The sequence below is a fragment of the Pezoporus occidentalis genome, unplaced genomic scaffold, assembly GCF_034315485.1.
Source record: "Pezoporus occidentalis ecotype Australia unplaced genomic scaffold, CSIRO_AGI_Poc_V1 ctg150, whole genome shotgun sequence".
In the NCBI taxonomy this organism is placed as follows: domain Eukaryota; kingdom Metazoa; phylum Chordata; class Aves; order Psittaciformes; family Psittacidae; genus Pezoporus; species Pezoporus occidentalis.
This window is the reverse complement of record NW_026913317.1, coordinates 1,021,867-1,041,391: the sequence shown is the minus strand read 5'-3', so window position 1 is coordinate 1,041,391 and position 19,525 is coordinate 1,021,867. Positions and strand designations below refer to the sequence as shown.

General features: G+C 35.9%; 1 protein-coding gene across 6 annotated transcripts in view; it reads right to left on the bottom strand.

Moving 5' to 3' along the window:
- Nucleotides 1–372: 372 nt before the first annotated feature.
- The window catches only part of FAP (fibroblast activation protein alpha), a 37,947-nt gene continuing 18,794 nt past the window's right edge, over nt 373–19,525 (bottom strand). For 2 of the 6 annotated variants that reach the window (XM_062611045.1, XM_062611048.1), the window contains 14 exons: nt 19,170–19,274; nt 19,009–19,079; nt 18,369–18,422; nt 17,913–18,037; nt 16,719–16,766; nt 13,768–13,866; nt 12,966–13,035; nt 11,569–11,763; nt 8,919–8,973; nt 6,766–6,865; nt 3,320–3,384; nt 2,388–2,460; nt 2,056–2,129; nt 373–703 (listed from right to left, as the gene is read on the bottom strand). In XM_062611045.1, coding sequence (XP_062467029.1) covers nt 602–703; nt 2,056–2,129; nt 2,388–2,460; nt 3,320–3,384; nt 6,766–6,865; nt 8,919–8,973; nt 11,569–11,763; nt 12,966–13,035; nt 13,768–13,866; nt 16,719–16,766; nt 17,913–18,037; nt 18,369–18,422; nt 19,009–19,079; nt 19,170–19,274 — 1,236 coding nt within the window. In that variant the 3' untranslated portion in view covers nt 373–601. Of the gene's footprint in view, nt 704–1,479; nt 1,754–2,055; nt 2,130–2,387; nt 2,461–3,319; nt 3,385–6,765; nt 6,866–8,918; nt 8,974–11,568; nt 11,764–12,965; nt 13,036–13,767; nt 13,867–16,718; nt 16,767–17,912; nt 18,038–18,368; nt 18,423–19,008; nt 19,080–19,169; nt 19,275–19,525 lie in introns of those variants that run through there. The other 4 variants (XM_062611047.1, XM_062611046.1, XR_009963293.1 and 1 more) reach the window with 4 other exon arrangements.

The following is a 19,525-nucleotide window of genomic DNA, read 5'->3' as shown; positions in this document are numbered from 1 at the left end:
AGATGAAATAGCTATCCTGAATGTCCTCCTTTCATGTTTAAATCTGAACACTGAGTTTTGCAGAAGCAAGATTTCAAATAAGAGTTGGATAAAATTTGAACACAGCATTCAATAATTATCCAAACTTTATCTTTAAATATTGTGTGTTCCTATCCCTGCTTGGATTCTTTCCAAGAAATTGGAAATAAACTTTGTGAAACCAGTTGTTAGGATGCTAATTAGGTACTTGCACTGATTTCTTTGCCCTTTCCCATTTTACAGTTGTAGTTAACAAATGCAAGCATATTCATCTGGCAGTGTGCCTTTGCGATAGACCACCTATCTTTGGATTACAGACCGTAAGTTTAAGCAAGATGGCAAGAAATGCACATGGCGTTTTACATTCTGATTTTATTTTTTCTATCAAGCAGGTGTTAAATGTACCAAAACATGTATTAGCATAACATGTGCTAATATACAATATCAAAAGTAGACGTAAACATCAATTTAAAGCTTCAAAGTTCCTGTCATCAATTCACCTGAAAACTATATAACCTGGGCAGTTATCATTGCATACTCCCAGAGATGTATTAGATACCTTGGCATGTTCTGAATAATCTACTCATTCTGACAAAGAAAAACATCGTTTGAGGAAGTGGGTCATATGTGTGTAGAGATGTTTGCTGGAAAGGCCTGGAATTCCATGGTTCTGGTCAGTATACCACTGGAAAAAAAAAAGAAAAGCCATAAACCTCCTATGTTATGTTTTCAATTCTGGAATAGTTAATCAATACAAGAACTTTATTACCATATAGAAGTGGATGTCTCAAGAAAACTGAGGGACTTGCTACTCTTCTTTCTTTTCAGCACTTTCCAGTATGCTCATATTGCTGAAAAAAAGTTTCTAAACCTTCTGTAATGTAGGAGTAATCATTACTGCCTCAGTACTGACGAGTCAGTTGTATCAAGTCAGCCAAAAAAGCTTTGAGATTCCCTTAGGGATGAAATGGCCTTGACCTGCTGCATGGCCTTGGCAGTTAGGGTCACAGTCTTGCTTTGCAATACTGGGCTCTAAGCAACAAGCTTTCGGCTAGATGTTGTGGGTTTCTGTTCGAAACACCCTGCATTACATCAGGGCCATGAACATTATGAATCGTGTACTGCAAATAAAATACATATGAATTTTGTTGACTCTTAGAAATAACTGCCATTCCTCTATAGCTTAACTGGAATGACTATAACTCTATACAGTATTCCAGATACTTGAGAAATAACAATGGTTTGCTAAATATCAGTGAAGGAGGCAGAGAATGTGGAATACACAAAACGGCCTACAAACCCCAAGTACAGAGGGATCCCTGTGTGATCCCTTTTTGGGAGGTTCATGGTCCTGGGAAAGTAGACTCAGGCAGAAGGCCAGTACATTTGATAGCAGGCAAACACTTTGGTCATTAGCTATGAGAAAAAAGGTGCAGAAGCAGAGCTTCACGTGAAATTCAGCATTTATATCCTATAACCTCTTGCTTATGTGTTTGCCTGCACTGCAAGCAAGTTTTGTGGACAACTTGTGTATTTTCTGATGCTGGATATACTACTTGGATACCTTCTACCCTTTTTGTGCGTTTCGCCTTGTGCCTGTGGTAGGTATGTCCAGTAAAAGATAGAATCCATCAGAGCAGTTATGATTTTGCCCCCAGAAGCCAGCTCCTTCATCTTTCTCTCTTTTACTAGCTATCACAGCTTTCATAAGGAGGCTGGATTATCATTCTTCTCCCTGGCTCATTTTAAAAGCCTCAACATTATTCTTGACAACAGAGAAATCCTGCTAGCACCCAAATGGCAAGAAGAAAAGCATGGGGGTGCAGTGGGGTGAGGTGGCGGGGGGGGGGCGGGCGAGAAAGCAGGCAAATCCTTAGAGCAAGAAATTGTTTATGAAGAGTAACAGAAGCACTAGCAATTGACAGGTTTTGGTGCATGTTCAGTAGAACTGGGTTCTTAAGAACATTGCCAAATATCAGATAAGTTTATTGATAAAGCTATAAAAAACTGTTCAAAATGAAAAAGTCTGTTATTTACCATTGCCTGGAAATCCACCTGTGCATTAACCAGAGCTTTTGCAATTTGTGCTGAGTTCTGAAAATGTACGTTATCTGAAAAAGGAAAAGGAATTGGCTGTTGAAACGTGTAAATACTGCAAAGCATAAAGTTATAGTGCATTAAGTTGTGTCCACTAATTATCAAGTGATACAGTTGACATTACTAAGAATGAGTCAGCATCTTATATCATATGGAAATCTACCAAAGATCTAAGTACTGACCCTAATCAAAGGCATAGAAAGATGCTTCATGTTTTTCAAACAAAGTGATTCAAAGTGGCTCTGTATTTGTACTGCATTTGCAAACCTCACCATCTGCTGTTCCATGGATGAGAAGATACTCTACATTTTGGAAATTCTTTGCTCTTGCCATCACAGTTGAATTCTGTTGAGAGGAAAAACGAACAGTTCAGCAGCTTCAATTTAAACCCCTCAACCACAGAGCTGAAAGGCTTTCGTTACCTAGTAGAACAACAATCAAACAGTTGAACTGGCATAATAATGACAGCAGTGACTTCATATCAACCTGAGATTATAATAGAAACCATATGTATTTAGTGCCTTTTCTAAGAGCCAGTTCATGAAAAGCACAGCATTAGCCATTGTGTCATTCCCTGAATGTTATAATTCACAGGCAGATCTACCAGATCTACCAGGCAGTTTGAGCATTTCTGAGTTGGGATGAAGAATAGGAACTGAGAACAGGATCCAAAATTTTTAATAGGTGTCTGTCCATTAACTTCTTTGGGCATTAATTCAGTCCTCTCTGTATGCAGAGCTGGTATGTGCACTGCTGGAGGAAGCTATAGACTGCCTATCAATGTGAAAAAAAGAAGAAAGGCAACCTGTGCCACATAGGGGAAGCTGTTCTGACCATTTAGTATGCTTATGATATTATTGTCAGAGAGTTACATTTACATGAAGCAGTTTGCATACCACAGCTAACAGTACCAACCAAAGCCTTATCAACATTTTAACCTCTCTCACAAATTCTTCTCTAGTCTAATGGTTTGCATTGGCAGAACTGCCTGACTTGTCCAAGTGCAAAAATAAGGATCCTTCAATTTAGGATTTATAAATACAAAACTGCAAGTAACTATGGAGATACGAATTTCCTGTAGCTTAGCTGCTACAGGACTGCCGCCATGAGACCTGGCAGGTCATTTTCTTTCTTCACAGTACTACTTGTCCATGGAAGTCTGATTTAAGTTTAAGGCAGATCAACACAGAGAGAAAATTCTCACCTTGTAGTGCTCAAGATTATCGGACTCTACAGGCAGACCCATAAATCGTTCTGTGTAGATAGATGCTGTGATAGTAAAGGAGAAAAAAGCTATAGGCAGAGAATGTACAGATATTTTTGTGCCTTCAGTGACATGTAGCAAATGAAATATTGTTTAACTCTATCTGTTCTGCTTGGTTTCCCCATAATACACCAAATGTAAACACATTTTAAAATATAAACTATGAAGGTTAATTAATAAATATCCTCCAAAATGTCCTTGCAGAAATAGTGGTTTGATACTCATCTGTGGAACCAACACAATGTTTTGTGGATAAAAGTAATTATCTGATATTGCTTTATGCTATTGGGTTGAACTCCAGGTCAGTCGAATGAGCCAAGAAGCCAATAAAGGAGCATGATGAAAAGATGATACAGCCTATTTTTTGCCACCTTGAAAAGAATTTAGCAGAGCAGAATTCCAGCCTGGATGTGTATGTGTAACTACAGTAAACATGGATATATATGTTGTCCATTTCCTACTGAATGAATACATGCAGGAATTAGGAGGAGCAGGAAATGATACAGGCTTGCACTAAAAAAGTGGTGCAATTGCTGTTCAGGTCTCTGTTCAGTTCCTTTTTTTAATTATGACAAAGACTGTTAACAGATTTGACAAAACAAATGTGAATAACTGAGCAGTATCACCAAGAAATCAGTAGGAACAGCTATCTATGAGCTGTCTGGGTATTTGTAATTTATCTAAGAGCCATTATGAAAATTTGTGGAAAACTGATGCAGCAGCTGTCACTACCAGAACATTAGTTTCCTTATGACCTTGCCTTGAAAGAGCAACTGACACATATTGAGCAGTCAAGCTACAGTATAGCAAGAATTTTATTTATTTAACAGAGTCAGGATTTCTGACAAGAGCTGGAATATTTTCCTCCCATTAGAGAAGTGATGGCCATTGAAATCCATAAGGAATGTAATTGTGTATCTTATTGTCCAGTTTGGTACACTGCATTAGAATAATTTTATTAAAAAGTAGAAATGAGAATCCTCCCAGGAATGGAAAATGACTCAATATACTCATGTTCCCATGGTTTATTATGTATCCTTTACATATGTTACTACTGAGTGCTAACAATGTGTACTGTGTCTCCCAGATTAGTGAACTAAGGCTCCTGAAGATAATTTGTAATAAGCTAAGTACCAAAAAAAATCCAAGTAGCCTATATTTTATGAAAATCCTTTATCATTCAATGAAAACAGAAAATGTGCAATATCTGTTGTCAACACAGTGTCAAACAACCATATTGGGCTTAAGTCTTCAATAAAAAGACTCTTTTTGAATGGCTGGCATTTCAACAGTATTCTGAGCCAAATTCTCCACTCTTCTACCAGTATAGCTACAACAAGTCCACAGAGGTCAGCAGAATTGCATTATAATGACTGAGTGGAAGATTTGGCTTGTCAATTACTGAGGAAGAAAAAGGAGATAAATTGCAAATTTTAATAAAACAGTCACAGATCTAATGCTTTTAACTATACATTGTCCCCCAGCACAATTTCCCTTGCCATCTTGTAACTGTTCAGCTGTTATTAACTCTGACACAAAATGGAGGTGAGTGGGAGGGTTTCAGAGAAGAGATTATGGCCCAGACTCCGATCTGTGCATCTAAAAGAGGGTGGGAGAGAATTTAGAAGCTCTAGGGGCCAGTACATCCTCTGACTACTTAGAGACTCAAATATGTAGCATCCTGTGGTTTTGCCCCTAACGCCGTTCACCCTAATGTTAACATGATTTGTTTGCCAAAACTTATGACTCACAACTTCCTTCTGTTTCCTTCCTTCCTTAGTGGAGGTACATTTGCCTGTTTGGATTTGACAATGTGTTTTTAGCAAGATTCTTTAACTCCTTCATGAAAATTCATCTAAAGTAAGGATTGCAATGGTGTACAATTAAGTTTTACCTTAACTAAAAAATTAATTCAATTTTTAAGGCTTGGACAAATGTGGAGGCAGTGTTCTCACAGGAGAATGGATAATTGGTACATAAACTCTGAAAATCCTGAAAGATACAGCAAGGCCATGAGAGGCCCGAGGAAGCCTAAACAAGCAAGACAAGAAGAAGCTGGATTTCACCGAGTTAATGAGAACTGTAGACTGTTGACAAGCTTTCGAGGTCAAGTTCCCACACCTGTGCTTAACCTATTATATGTTAGTTGCAAAGGGTCTTCAAGACATGTATCCAATCATAATATGCCAAATCACTGTAAGTGCATGTAAGAAACAGTATTTAAGGGGTTAAGGCTTTGTAATAAACGGTTTTTATCTGATCATATTGATCCCTGATTGAGTCCATATATTTTCTGAGGCAGACAAATGTTTACAAATCTTTTATTGAAGGACTTCTGCAAAAATAGTGCTTTATGCCTGCATTCTGGAAATAATTTTGCGATCATGAGCAAAAATGTCTTAAAAAAATCTTGATGCCAGTGAAAACATGAAGACTATGCTTCCTGTGTCATACAAATGTTTTCCCCTTTGTTTGCAAAACACCATAAATACAAGGAATGTCTGTGCTAGCAGTCAGGGAAGGAATCTTTCCCATTTAACCAAATTTTTTTCTCATAACCAAGACTTCTTAGCAAACGACCATATGCTAAGTAAATGTGTTCAAAGTGCTACATTTTGCTCATTGAAAACATGCATGCCATGATTCTTTTTTACACTAAGGTTCCTTTACACCATGCCAAAAGCTTAACAGGTCTGTAAGTAAGCATGAGTGTGTGCCTTCTTTATTCACACAGTAAGGCCCTGGGAGTATACTCCCAGAGTTGTTTCCTCTGAACAGTTTGGAGCCTAAGTCAATAAACATAAATAAAAATATGTTTCATAACACAACAACACTGGAAGTGTGGCTGAGAAACATCTAAGGGGAAAATATTGAATAAAAAAAAAAAAATTACATCAGATACAACTGAGTCCCTTTCTTTTCCACTGCTTTTGGGAAATAACTTTTCAATCATCAGAGATACTGATTCCTGACAGAGCTAATTTGCAGTATATGAAGCTGAAGTGCACTGTGATTCCATTACTGGCAGAAAAATCATTTCAGCTGTTTCTGAATTCAGTACTACTGTTTTAACAGGATTTTTAGGGAGAGCACTCCTGAGTATAGCAGTTTATCAAGAGGGCTTTACACACTTTGGGTTTCAGATGTGCATATGGAATTATCTGGGCATACCTTCTATGTGACAAAGTCTGTTCCAAACTGCCAGTTGCAGTCAGTTATTTTCAGCAAGGAAAACATTAAACTTAAGGTCCTAAGAGTTTTATGTCTAGGTAATTGCAATGTGCTTTAAGTTTCATATTGCCAGTCTCCTGCAATGATTTAATTTAGAAAGTCATTAAATGCTACATCTTGCTTTCCAAGTCAGTATTTATGACAAGTTTCCATACCGTAATATTCCCAGCTGGAAACAGGAGCCACAGCCATTCCGCATTTAAATACTCCACTGCCAGATCCAAGTGCCAAAGAAGTCACGTACCCACCATAGGACTAGGGAGAAATCACAGTTTAAAAGAGTTGGTAAAGATTTGGTCTTTTTTTTTTCTGAATTGAACTTACACAAATCAATTCCAAAGTAAATATTTTGCTTTGAACACATGGAAGACAAAGCAACAAAAGCTTTTTATTTCTTTCATTTATTTACATCAAATGGATCTGATATTATTTCCTGTGAGACAGATTAGACAATTTCGTTGAATCCCTTCTCTTTTATTACTTCTTCAATGCTTAATGCAGGATACTCCTCACATTACTGCTTAGAATCATAGAAAAATTTAAGTTGGTAGGGTCCTTTGAGGTAATCACTGCAACCTCTATCTCAAAACAGGGCTAACCAGATTTAAATGAGGTTCATCAGAGTCACATCCACATTACACAGTCGTTCTACCAGATCTGTTTCAACACTGATCACTCTCAATTTCTTTTTCCTAAAACTGAAAGAAAACTTGCCTTGTGGCAACTTGTTTTCATTGTCTTCCATCCTTTCAGTATGCAGCCCAAGAAGATTTACAAGTTCTTTCCTCCCTTAACAAACTCCCTAGCTTTTGCTAATCACTGGCATATTGAACCAACCCCATCATCAGTACTAATAGGCTCAGCTAGCTACTTGGGAACTTGAGATTGAAGCAATTCCTCCCTACTGTCTGCCACTGATCCTGTTATTTTCTGCCCTGATTCCTCAAACTGGGACCCAGCAAGGAAGAGTAAGTTCATAGCTGGAAGTCAGGGAAAGTAGTAAGTACACCTGGACATGAGAAGAGATTTGTGCAACTGTGTGGGGCTAGTTGCTGAGACAGGGAAATTCTGTAAATAAAAATCATTTTGTTTGGCTGACCATAGGATGTGGAACTGGGGTTGGGGAATACTTGTATAAGGTCTTTGAAAAATAATGGGTTACTGTTTACTTTGGAATGGATGGAAGGATAAAAATATGGGGTGTTTCATGAAGAAGTCTGCAGATCATCAACATCTTCAGTAGCACATGAAAGACTATTAAGCATTTTTGTGTAGAAAAATAAGTTAGTCCCTCCTTCCTCTTGACATTCCAGCTTGAAATGACAGTGAGGAATATGCTAATGGAAGCAATAATATTTTCCAGTTCATTTGATTGGCTTATTTGATATTTTAAAAATCAGTCCACAAGGCTAAACAGTAAAGGATTAGGATCAGGCAGATAAATCTATGCACTGTAACAGAGAGTTCAAAACCTGAACTGATCTAGTCATTAAGTTATTTTGACTTCAGCTCTCCCATAACACCACTAGTATGTCTGCATCCCATTTCTATGAATAGTCCTACCTTGAAGTCGATAACACAGGAAAAAAAAAACCAACTATTCCAAAACTTTATTTTTCTCCATTAGAATGCAGTGCTATACTAAAATATGTAGTTGAGCTATGCTACTCTATTTCTCAGTGCCTTAGGGTACATGAATGTGGTCATTTAATAAGAAATACTTGCAATGCATCTGGCTATACAAGGTTCTGGGTGTGTTACAAAGAAAAGTGTGTGAAAAAATCAGTGATGATAAATAGATCGGCTGATTATTTTGAATGACTCCTATACAGACTCATTTTTTCTACTTCTTGGTGAAGCTGTCAATGTTGTACACCCCTAAGACCCACATTCATCCATACTGACTATTTCAAAGCCAGCCAAGTATACAGTGATTCAGACAAATGCAAGCGCTCATTTTCTGAATAGTTTAATCTCAGATCAGAAAGAGCATACTTGAACTTTGACACCATGCTAGCAAGTCCCCAAGTTAAAAGTAAAGGTAATTAAACCATCTCAATTTTCCTTAACTTTAAGTCCAAACAATGTATTAGACTTCTCAGTATGCCCTCTTGAGCTGTCAAAGATCCCTTTTTGGAAGCTTGCACGGTTTCAATTGCATGATATAGTCACCAACAGGAATTATCCCCTTTGGCAATATCATCAGACACTGGCAGAAGAAACTTTATGTGGATCTAGGGCAGAATAAGGAATAATAAAAAAAAATATTGCAGAATTATTTAAAGATAGAAAAAACCCAACCACTTACCCAGCCCCATATTGCTATTCGTTTCTCATCAATAAAACCCATTTCTATAAATTTCCTATGAAAAAGAAAATCACAGAAACAAATGCATTATTACAAAGGATTGATAATGCTATTACAAAATAGTAAAAAAATAGTTCTCTTTCACTTTTTTCCAAATATTAGACTAAGTTAAGCAAATTGACAATTAGCATAGCATGTCTGATTTCTACAAAGCATGAGTTATTCTATTAATAGATATTTCAGAGACAAAGGAAGAATATTTCTTGAAAGAATAAAAATGCTGAAATTAATGCTTTCTTCATAATAATTTTTGTTCCAGTGGATAAGGACTCTGACCAACTGGCTTTTTGGCAAAAAAGTTCTATTTTTTTATCCTTAGAAGCCATCTGGATATTTAGTCCAGACTAGATTGAACACCATACATGATACTCATGTTAAACATCACACATTCTACTCACGTTGTACATGCGCATATGTATGTGTATATGCACATGTATGGGCATACACTCACACACGTGCAGAAAAAAAGAGTTCAAACTGTGTATTTCTACTAATAACCACATTTCATTTCCTGTAGCTCTACATACTCTCAGGCTATTATAATTTTCATTGTTTTAATGCCAATGGTGCTGATTGCCATTAATGTTCAGACTTTATCCTGCAAGATGCTCAACATAGTTACTTTATAGGTTGATACTCTGATCCCTCAAGAGGCACAATATCAACCTCTGAGATTAGGGATTCCCTGGAGCAATAAATAAGCTTTCTTTTTATGTGCCTGAAAAGTGAAGAGCACATACTGCTATTATAATATAAAATAATAATGAGTAAGGCATCTTCTAATGATCCAAGTAGGTAATAAGCTTTAAACAGATGAAAGATGCACCTTATCCAGTCAGTAGTCAAACTGTGCAAAGAGAATCATAAATATTTGGTGTCCTACAAAAATCCCACATCAGAGTCTGAAGACTGTATTTCCAGAGCTGTATTAGCAACAGCAAAGAAAAGAGGATAAGGCAAAACGCAAAGGTTTGAGAGTGACAGATAAAATAGGTTCGGGTACATGCCAGGACACATATTAGTCTTATTTTACTATAAGAAGCATGAACAACTGACAACACCCAAAATATGGGATACTATCTGGGTGGGACAAAGTTCAAACAGCCAAAAAATGATTCAGGTTTGTTATATTGCTGTCTTAATCCCTGGGGTTCCTCCTACAGCAAAAGTCCCTCCAAGAACTTACTATAGTATGCTCTCTAAAAATCATACATCTTAAACCATGAATTACATCAGGAAGATGGAATGCAGTACATTTAACTGAATAAAAACTTAGTCTAGGTGCTGACAGAAAACTGGGAAGTGTGAACTCTGAGGTAATTTTTTCACAGCCTGTCTCAGCAGATTTTACAAATGCAGAATCAGCTTAGGTTCCCTCTGTCTCTGACATTTTATGTCTGAGTGACAATTCAGAGTAATAAAAAAAATTATCTCTCTGGTGATATTTTAAAATATGCCATTTCTGCTAAGAGTTTTAAAAAAGAAAATCAAATAATAGATGAATAGAAAAACCTGACATGACAGCAATTCCGTTTCATTTATCACAGAAAAGGAAAATGGTGTGTTCATATAACTGAGGAGGAAATATTATCACAAAGCAGAAAAAGGAAGGAATAGACACCTTTCTCACACACACTTGTAAATACAGGCTGTGTTCTCAAACAAGTAGAGAAAACTGAGGGAACCTCTGCTGTTAGATCCCATTTCTAGCTAAGCTACTCAGAGTCAGGTCTAATATTGAAGGAAAGAGTGTATTTACTGTTGCACCTGGAAATCTAACCATGCTCTGATTGGCCAAATTCCAGACCATAGGCTAGACTAAATTTCTTATTCCTGCTTTGCGTTCATCTCTGGAGTTCAAACTTCTTTAAATGCTCACTTCAGCAGTGTTACTGCATCTGTAAGCTTCTCAGGCAGCCTTTCTTTACAAAACCTCAGCTTTCACTGCCTCCCAAAACTTCTGCTTAGGGAATTATTTTTTCTTGGAAAACTTTAAGCACTTTTATGAAAAGGAGCAATGTTGGGGAACAACTATCAGAGGACCTCAGACACTTTCTGTTATTCATAACTATCCTAAAATAGCACGGAAGGCAAGTTTGTATGACCAACCAACATTCAGGAAGCTTGCTTCAGGATTCAGTTTTTTTTCTCCAAAGTTCACATTTGACCTTTAGCTAATCACTGTGGTACATCACTATGGATCTTTGGCTAATAAGTGTTGTCACTGAGGTAGGTTTCTTCTACAGGGAGAACTCAAGAATAATGGACAAAATGTAGGCTTACCTCTCACCACTGACACTTTTATTTCTGTAGGCTTAGGATTGAAGCCTCTGATGATGCTTTTATAAAATGGAAGTGGTGAGGTCTAAATGTGGACTTAGTAGTATATGACTTTAATATACCACACAAAATCTCACTGACATCAAGCACCTCAATGATATTTTATTTCTACAAGTTTTCTTTTCTTATTTCCTGGAGACCTCAGCTCTCCAGAAGAAAGGCTGAGTAGCATATTCAGTTGTTTTTTTTTTCACATTACTCCTTGTAGGTATGCAAATACAACAGTTATACAGGGAGATATTCTACTTACTTCACTGCTGAGATTTGGTCCTCAACTTCATAGACTCCAAGTCTTCGATATACTGCATGCAAAATCTTGTCACCTTGATAAGCTGTCCCTCTGCCATCCACTAGAATAACAATAATTCCCTCTTTGCTTGCAAGATACGTTATCCAGCTAATGCTAAATGTTTCCTTTACATTCTGACTGCAGGGTCCTCCATACCTGAGGATGAAAATTCATATTTTCAACTCATATTATTAAATTTATATATGATTACTGGATACTGGACTATAACTATAGGTACTTCTTACTTCTTACATTTTCTCCACAAGTATTTTGTTATATGGCTGTGGCTCAGAGAGCTCAGTAGACAAGCAGTTCAACTACCATTTTCATATATTTATGAGATTTTGCTATCTAAAATCTATTAAAATCCTTTAGGTCTTATGCCTAAGTCAAATTGTTAGTTTTAGCTCAGACCAAGGGGTGCAGCATCAGGTGCTTGTCACAAGGGTAATCCTGGGAATAGTCATGCCTTTTTCTTCTTTTCAAATTCCTTAGGTATAACCCCAGTTTTCACTGCTTTTCTCTATTTGACCCCTGCATGCACTCAGCAATGCCAGAGGAAAGAGAAGAATAAAGTACAGCTCCTTACACTTTCTGGACATCCCCACCCTTGTTTCAATAGAGTGTATCATGTGCTGTTGGAGCTGCAGTCGAACACACCCCACATAGCTGAGCAATAGAGAGACATTCCTCATGAGAATGGCCTAATGCAAATGATATGTTTGACCTCAAGGACACAACTGACTTAATTGTCTATTCTAAACTTAAGTCAAAAATACTTGGCATTCTTGGACTTTTGGATCATCACTGATTAATAAAAAATGATGCCCACTCAGCTCTCAATTTTTAGCACCACTGCAATCTTTGTTACCTTTCCTGCCTGCAATAAATTAAATCTGTGTCAAATGTTCTTTAGAAAGAACATCTGACCAAAGAAGCCAGTCTGCACTGTTTAGGGGGTGTTTGATATTTTTTTTCTTCTTAATAAATGAAGCAGGCTTTCGCATTTTCCGCATTAGCAAAGCTGAAATCAATAATGTCAGCCTGCCTCATGGTAAACAGAAACAGCAAGAGAACCAAGCACTCCAAGCAGTACCCTGCATGTTTTTATCCTTTTCCTGACTCTGAGGAACTAATCCTTGCCCTGCTAAGATTAACATTAAAAATGTTATTGATTTCCATTAATTGAATTACTGTTCCAGAAATATATTAAAAAACCCATCACAATAAACAAAACAGAACTTAGTGTTTTTTTCTTTTGTTCTGTTAAATATGGCAAAAGTCTTAGGTTTTGTTTTTTTATTATAAGAAGTATGTTTTCTAACAAAACAGCAACGATCAAAGGAAATGGTACATACACCTGAATAAGCAGAGGGTACTTCTTGGATCTATCAAACTGGGGGGGTAGAAGCATTTTGTACCACAAAGCTAGAAAAGACATATTAAAATTATATTGTTAATGGTTAAAATGATTCATCCAAGCATAATCCAGAGTTTGGTGTAATAGTATATGAAAATGAATCAGCACTAACTACAAAACACGTGAACTGTGAATCACAGAACTGATGCAAATAACTGTATTGAGTTGTTGAAGAACAATTTTGAAGAAATAAAGTGCCAACTTTTATTTTAATTTAGCTATGCATAAAATTATTATTTCACATAACTCTAGGTTCACAGTTTTCCAGGGGCCTAGAAAAACACAACTAGGAATGTAACTGTTATGAAGATTATCAGAAATGAGTTTTGGAAACTTTATACTGACTCATTACCATGGAATATTGTTTATAAAGTCACTATGGAAACAACAGTGTATGCAAGTCAATATAATGTATAACACATGACAGTAGTTTACATTTCACATTTTATTATCACCATCCTATAATGATTTTACACAATATTTCCAATAGTATTAAAGATATCTTTTTTTTTTAAGAAAAGCATTGTGAAGCAGAGATGTATTTTAACTACTGTTTTACTGAGAGATGCCCTGAGGCACAGACAAATTGGGTGTTGTCAAACAGGGCAGAACCAGCCCTCCTCTTCCCAGTCTGACAGGCTAACAAGAATGTTCTACAGAAAAATGATACTATAGCAAAATGAATGCAAAATATTAAAATGGTATGAATAAAAAGTATAATAATGATATATAATTCTTACTTATACCATCCACTTCAAGTTTATTAATTTCTTCTTTTGGCAGTTGGATATTTTGCAAAGCAGACTGCAATTCCCAATTGTCTTCCAATACTCTGAGCTCTAAGTAGAAGAGATGACTGAATTATTAACTAATTTATTAATTCCTCTTCATTATTTAAGATTCCTTTTTTTTTGTGTTATTAGAGCAGAAAGGAAATATGTGCGTTTTACAAGCAGTGTAATGAAATCAACTCAGACATTTCTAATTGGGCTTGACCACATAGGTAAATAAAAGCAAGGCACATGTATAGAACACAAATATTCATTAGATTTCAATAGGATGTACATTTTGCAATGCAAATCATTTCACATGGTCCCTCTGTGTGTTAAGAGTCCTGGATGTTATGAATAAACTCCTTTCTCCTGCAGATCCTTCATCCCAGTTTTGTAATATGGAGCTGTAAATGCAAAACCTGTCCCATCTTGTAAAACACAGTTCTGTATTTCCTTCCTTGCTTACCACAGTAACACCAGTTTAACCTCTGAGACTTGGGCAGTATGGTGAAGTGCACAGATGTTTGGGAATATCTTGTTTCTGTGCTAATGCAGGAAATTCAGTTTCTTAAGGGGTTGTGGCAAACCCTTGATTAACCATTGTACAGTACACAAAACTTAATGTAAAACTGTTCATATTACTGCACACTTAGTGAACCTCTTCTGTTGTTGTTTTATTGGGTATTATTTTGTTTGTTGTTTCTACTTTAAAATCTAAAAAATATTTAAAATTTTTGTTTTACTTGCTTTAAACCCATTTTACAGTGACATGATTTACAAATTACTATTTAAAATTTACATAATTTCCAGCATAGACTGCAGAATTATGTATTACGAGTCTACTGGGTATTGTTTGTTTATGTGCTTTCCCATAAGTAGTGATGGATGAAGAATATTGTACATAATGGAAATCAGTGACTTTCAACTTCAATTTAAAAATGAAAGAACCTTTTAGAACTGATGGAAATCCTTCTTGGTTAGTTTGCCTCTTTTTCTAAATTTTTTTTTTTTTTTTCAATAGCAACCACTTCCTGCTTCTGGAAAAGCAGAAAAAAAACCCAAACCCTCAAAGTACTTCTCTTAGCACTTCTTGAGCTAGATAGTATACAGAATATGCCAAAAATACAACACTGGAGTTTGTTCTTTCAATCTTGACAAGTTTTGCAGATTCAAGTGGGGTTTTATGGCTGAAAAATCATCCTAGCACTTGAAACTCACCCAGACTCAGCTGAACCCTTTCAATACTTCCCCTCAAAACTCCTGAAACTTGTGCACTGCCACAAATTGCAGGCATGTTAGAAGCAGCTCCCAAACAAGTGTATGTTAGTTTAACTGCATGCCTACTAAAATTCATATCTTTTCAAAATGCTGCCAACTGCAATGAGAATGGATCTACCAAAAATAGTTTTGCATCACATAAGAGATTAGGAAAGCAAGGGACTTAAAGAAAATTAAACCAAAAAAGGTCATGAAAAAAGTCAAAGAGAAGCCTGAATTTGCTTTTATTCCTGAAGAATAATAGCACAGCAGAGTGAGGCATCATGAAACCAGTGGTGAAGATCCATTAATGAAACTGTTCTCTTTTGCACAGAGGTTAAGAAACAGAGGTATCTGTAGTTGGGCACTTCGCTGCACTCCATGATAAGGAAGTAGTGGGGGCCCTTGATACACAAGGTCATAATGAATCATAGAAAACAGTGAGCTATGGCAATGGATTAAATCTGAAAAAAAATCCATGCATTAGCTGTATCTAAATGGTTAAACCTATTTAAAACTTCTGCAAAAGAAATGCCAGAATAACATAGTGTTTTTATAGCACAATTGCAACAGACATGTTGACCAATCTTTTCCATCTGCAAACATTTAACAGTTTGGTTAAAAACGAAGATGTAGCAACTCCTATTGTAGTCAAAATAATCTTACATTGCAATTCACTGACTTCTACATGAATCACCACTGATTAATTTAGCTTAACAGTAATGCAGCATTTGTCTTCCTCATGTGTCTTCTGGTCAGACAACACTGAGAACAGTGGGTTATCAATACTTGCTGACCTGGCAGTAAAGACCCTGGAAGTAGAAATGTCAGTGCATTTCTACTGGTTACTGGGCAAGAAAGGAGGAATGCCAAATCACTGAGGTGTTTTACAGGACCATGCTAGTTTTCATAACACTTCAGGACTGAGTAAGTTGGAGATTTTTTTTTAGGGAAAAACAAAGGACAGAGAGAGAAAAGTCACTGTACAGTAATTAATATTTTCATGGTTAGCAAGTTTCTGCTTGGTCGGTTGCAAGCAGTCCTCACTAAAAGGCTACTTAAAAAATGAGGGTTCTGAATGTTTCTTGCTGGAGTTCCCATCTTTTATCAATAATTCACCCTGTCTGAAGCAGTTATTTAAACCGATCATCTGAAAGAGCATTTGCTCTTCCCTGACATCTCTGCTGATGGCTGAAGAGCAAGTCACTGATCCAAATTCTAATTAGTACAGCACAATAGCTCAAACTGCAAACTCTAAATAGTACACTGCTGCATTTTGTACAGGGTAGGTTTGCTTCATGAAAAAAACCTCTCAGAAAGTCTTGTGTTCATCCAAATGTCAAAAGAAATAGTTAGGAAATCAAAACGATCTTTTCTACAAAGTTTGACTCAATATTTAGGAGACAAAGAGCTGCTGATGTTCATGATGGTGCATCCATAGGATAGAAACAGGAAAAACATCAGAATGCTATAAAAGTGCTGGATTAGTGAGTTCACTAATATTTAGCTTTCACTAATTAGAAATCTAAAAAGACACTAGATATTTTGATAACAAGATGAAAGACTTCTTGATCACAATCCAAATATTGATTAGAGGATCTGCATAGTGAAGATCAATGGGAAAAAAAATTGCTTAGAAATAAGCAAGATATTTGCAGTACCTCTATTACCGTTGTTCTCAAAAAGAGTAGAAATGGGAATCCCAGGACCTGTCACAGAATGATAAGAACGCAGTTTATAGTTTGAAGCTGGAATTTTATGATGGCGTTCATATTGTGTTAAGATTGGTAACTGAAAGGTGTTAAAGAGCTCAGAACTGATACACAAACACACTAGTCCCTGCTACATGAAATAAATAAGGTATACATACAGCTGCTTATCAAGCATAATCAAAGCAACTTTAAATTTACTAACAAACTCTTCCTCTCTACAAATGAACTGACATCTAGTTAATACCTGAGATGTGATTATATAAGGTGCATGCAGAATTAACAATGTGAAACATTCTTCTGAGAACACGCCACATCATATTTGTGAAGGTGAGTGGCTTTCATATGGTGATGACCTCACTGAGTACTCTGTGCAAGAATGATTGAAAGGTGTTATTATTTGCTACATTTGCTTCTCTGCTCAGTGGAAGTTCTTGGGAACTCTACAGATGATCAGTCAATAAAAAAATCAGAAGAACAGTAAACTTTAGATGAAGTATGCAAAAGGAAAACCATGGATATTTTTCTTTCCTTTTCTTGAATTGTGACTTCAGACTTCACTGTTATTTGATTACTGTAATGGATAAAATGTTGAACCACTGAAATCACCTAACTTATTTCAAAAGAGTTAAGACTTCATTTAATACTTACAAGTAGTTTCAATGATCATGCATCTTAATGAGCTGAATTTTTCTTAGTTCAGCTCTTAAGAATGTTCCCAGGTAAATATCCAACATTTTGTGGCTGACACAAATTTAATAATTTCAGTTGGGAAACATATTGTAATAGTCTCTAATTGCTAACTTTGATCACATAAATTGGAAATATGTGTGTTTCTAAATCCTGCTCTAGTTGCTGCAAGAAAAACATGATTTTGATGAGACACATTAAAATCTGTTTTGGGCCATGAAGGACTTTCAAAAATCTGTTTTTAATTCCAAAAATCCCAGTATTTTTGTTAAAAAAAAAAAAAAGTGAAAATATTTCAGTGTTCTGAAACATCTTCGCAAGGGTTTCGGACATGGAAAACTTTCTTTCTGGTTATTGTGAAATTTGTGACACCATTTGGGTTAATCAGTATTATCTACAACTCTGACAAAATAGAAAGAACAGCTGATTATATGTTTGCTCCCATACTATACATACCGTAACAGATCAAGGCGTAATACTTAGAATGTTCACTGAACCTTGCTGTATAATACTGGCATCTCTCTTTCCTTAAATTGCAAGTAATGCATTGTTTTCTGATAGGTCTACTTCCAATACTGATTCTAGGAAAAAAAAAACAATATTTATTTTGCCACAACTAAAGTCACATGTGCCTGCCTTGCATTCTAGAACAAAGGCACTGTATTTTCAGAACAGTTCAATTTAAAAATAAATGTTTTACCTTTTATCCTTTCTTTTTTTTTTTTTTCCCCAAGAGTATATTTAAACTTTAGATGCTATTTGTCCTAAATTTTCAGATATAATCTGAGGTCAAGATTTAGTTAAAGTAGCCTATGAAATTGTACTTTAAACATTTTGAAACTAAATTATTAACAAATCCAGAGCTATCTTCTATGAACTTAGTATCATTAAGATAATGTTGATAACACTTACTTGTAAATATTCCTTCTTCCTGGATAGCCTTCAAATTCATTGCTTGAATAGAAACTGTAAATTCATTTATGTTAGTAAACAATCCGTAAAGTGATGACTGATGAACCAGCATCAAGATAGAAAGCCGTTTTGGAAGTTAACTTAGACTTTTTGAGATTTCTGCATGTGGTGGAAGAGTAAGTTAAGCTTATATACCTTACATCTTGCTCAAACTCTGATTAGATGACAAATAAACCATATATATAGGTATTCTATTTTAATTCTCGCAAGCTAATCTCTCCAATTATGTAATTATGTAAGCTATATCTACTTGTACAGTAAGCTGAGAGACCATAAAAAGAGAAGTAAAAGCACAGTGTCTAAGGGTTCACCACATGATTAAATTTAAGTATTTCTAAAAAAGTACCTCTAAGATTGGTGATTGAAAATAGAAAAATGAAGAAAATTTACAAAGACTATCACATAAGTAAAGTTTGCAAACCTGTGCATTGCCTGCATACAAATTTGTTGTGGATACATTCAGATAAGAAACAAATTATACCTAGGTAAAACTTCATGAGTTAACGAATGGTGTTCAAATGATTAAGTGTTGCTTTTACTGACAACACTCACAACATATTCTCTTCTTCATGCTACTTACATTGCATCATTTGTTACTCTGAAAATGTATATTGCTTCCCATTCTCCACTTGTAATTTGGATTGCATTCTCCTGTGAAGCAAGACATACAAGCTACTGAATATTGTAGAATTATTTCAGGAATTTACAGTAGATCAATATAGAACACTTTGCTTGACTTACCACAGAGCCATTGATGTAATGAATATGCTTATAACCATTTTTGTCACTAAAAATTTTGTAATATGAACTGCTGTCTGATGTAAAATGTGGTGCAGAAACAAAGAACTGAAACAATAGAGGGAAAATGGTAAATGAAATGTAAGTAAGACTGTCCAAGCTGATCAGCAGATTATAGTACATATGCTAAAAGTAACAAGACTATTCAATCAGACAGGACAAAGTACTTTGCACAAGTGTTTACCTATGATATTCAATCTTGGACTCAGTACATACTACAACTTCTAACCTGTCATGTCAGTCTTCTTAAACTGCAACTGCAGAGAACTGTCAACTACCATTTTAAGTGGGATATTTTA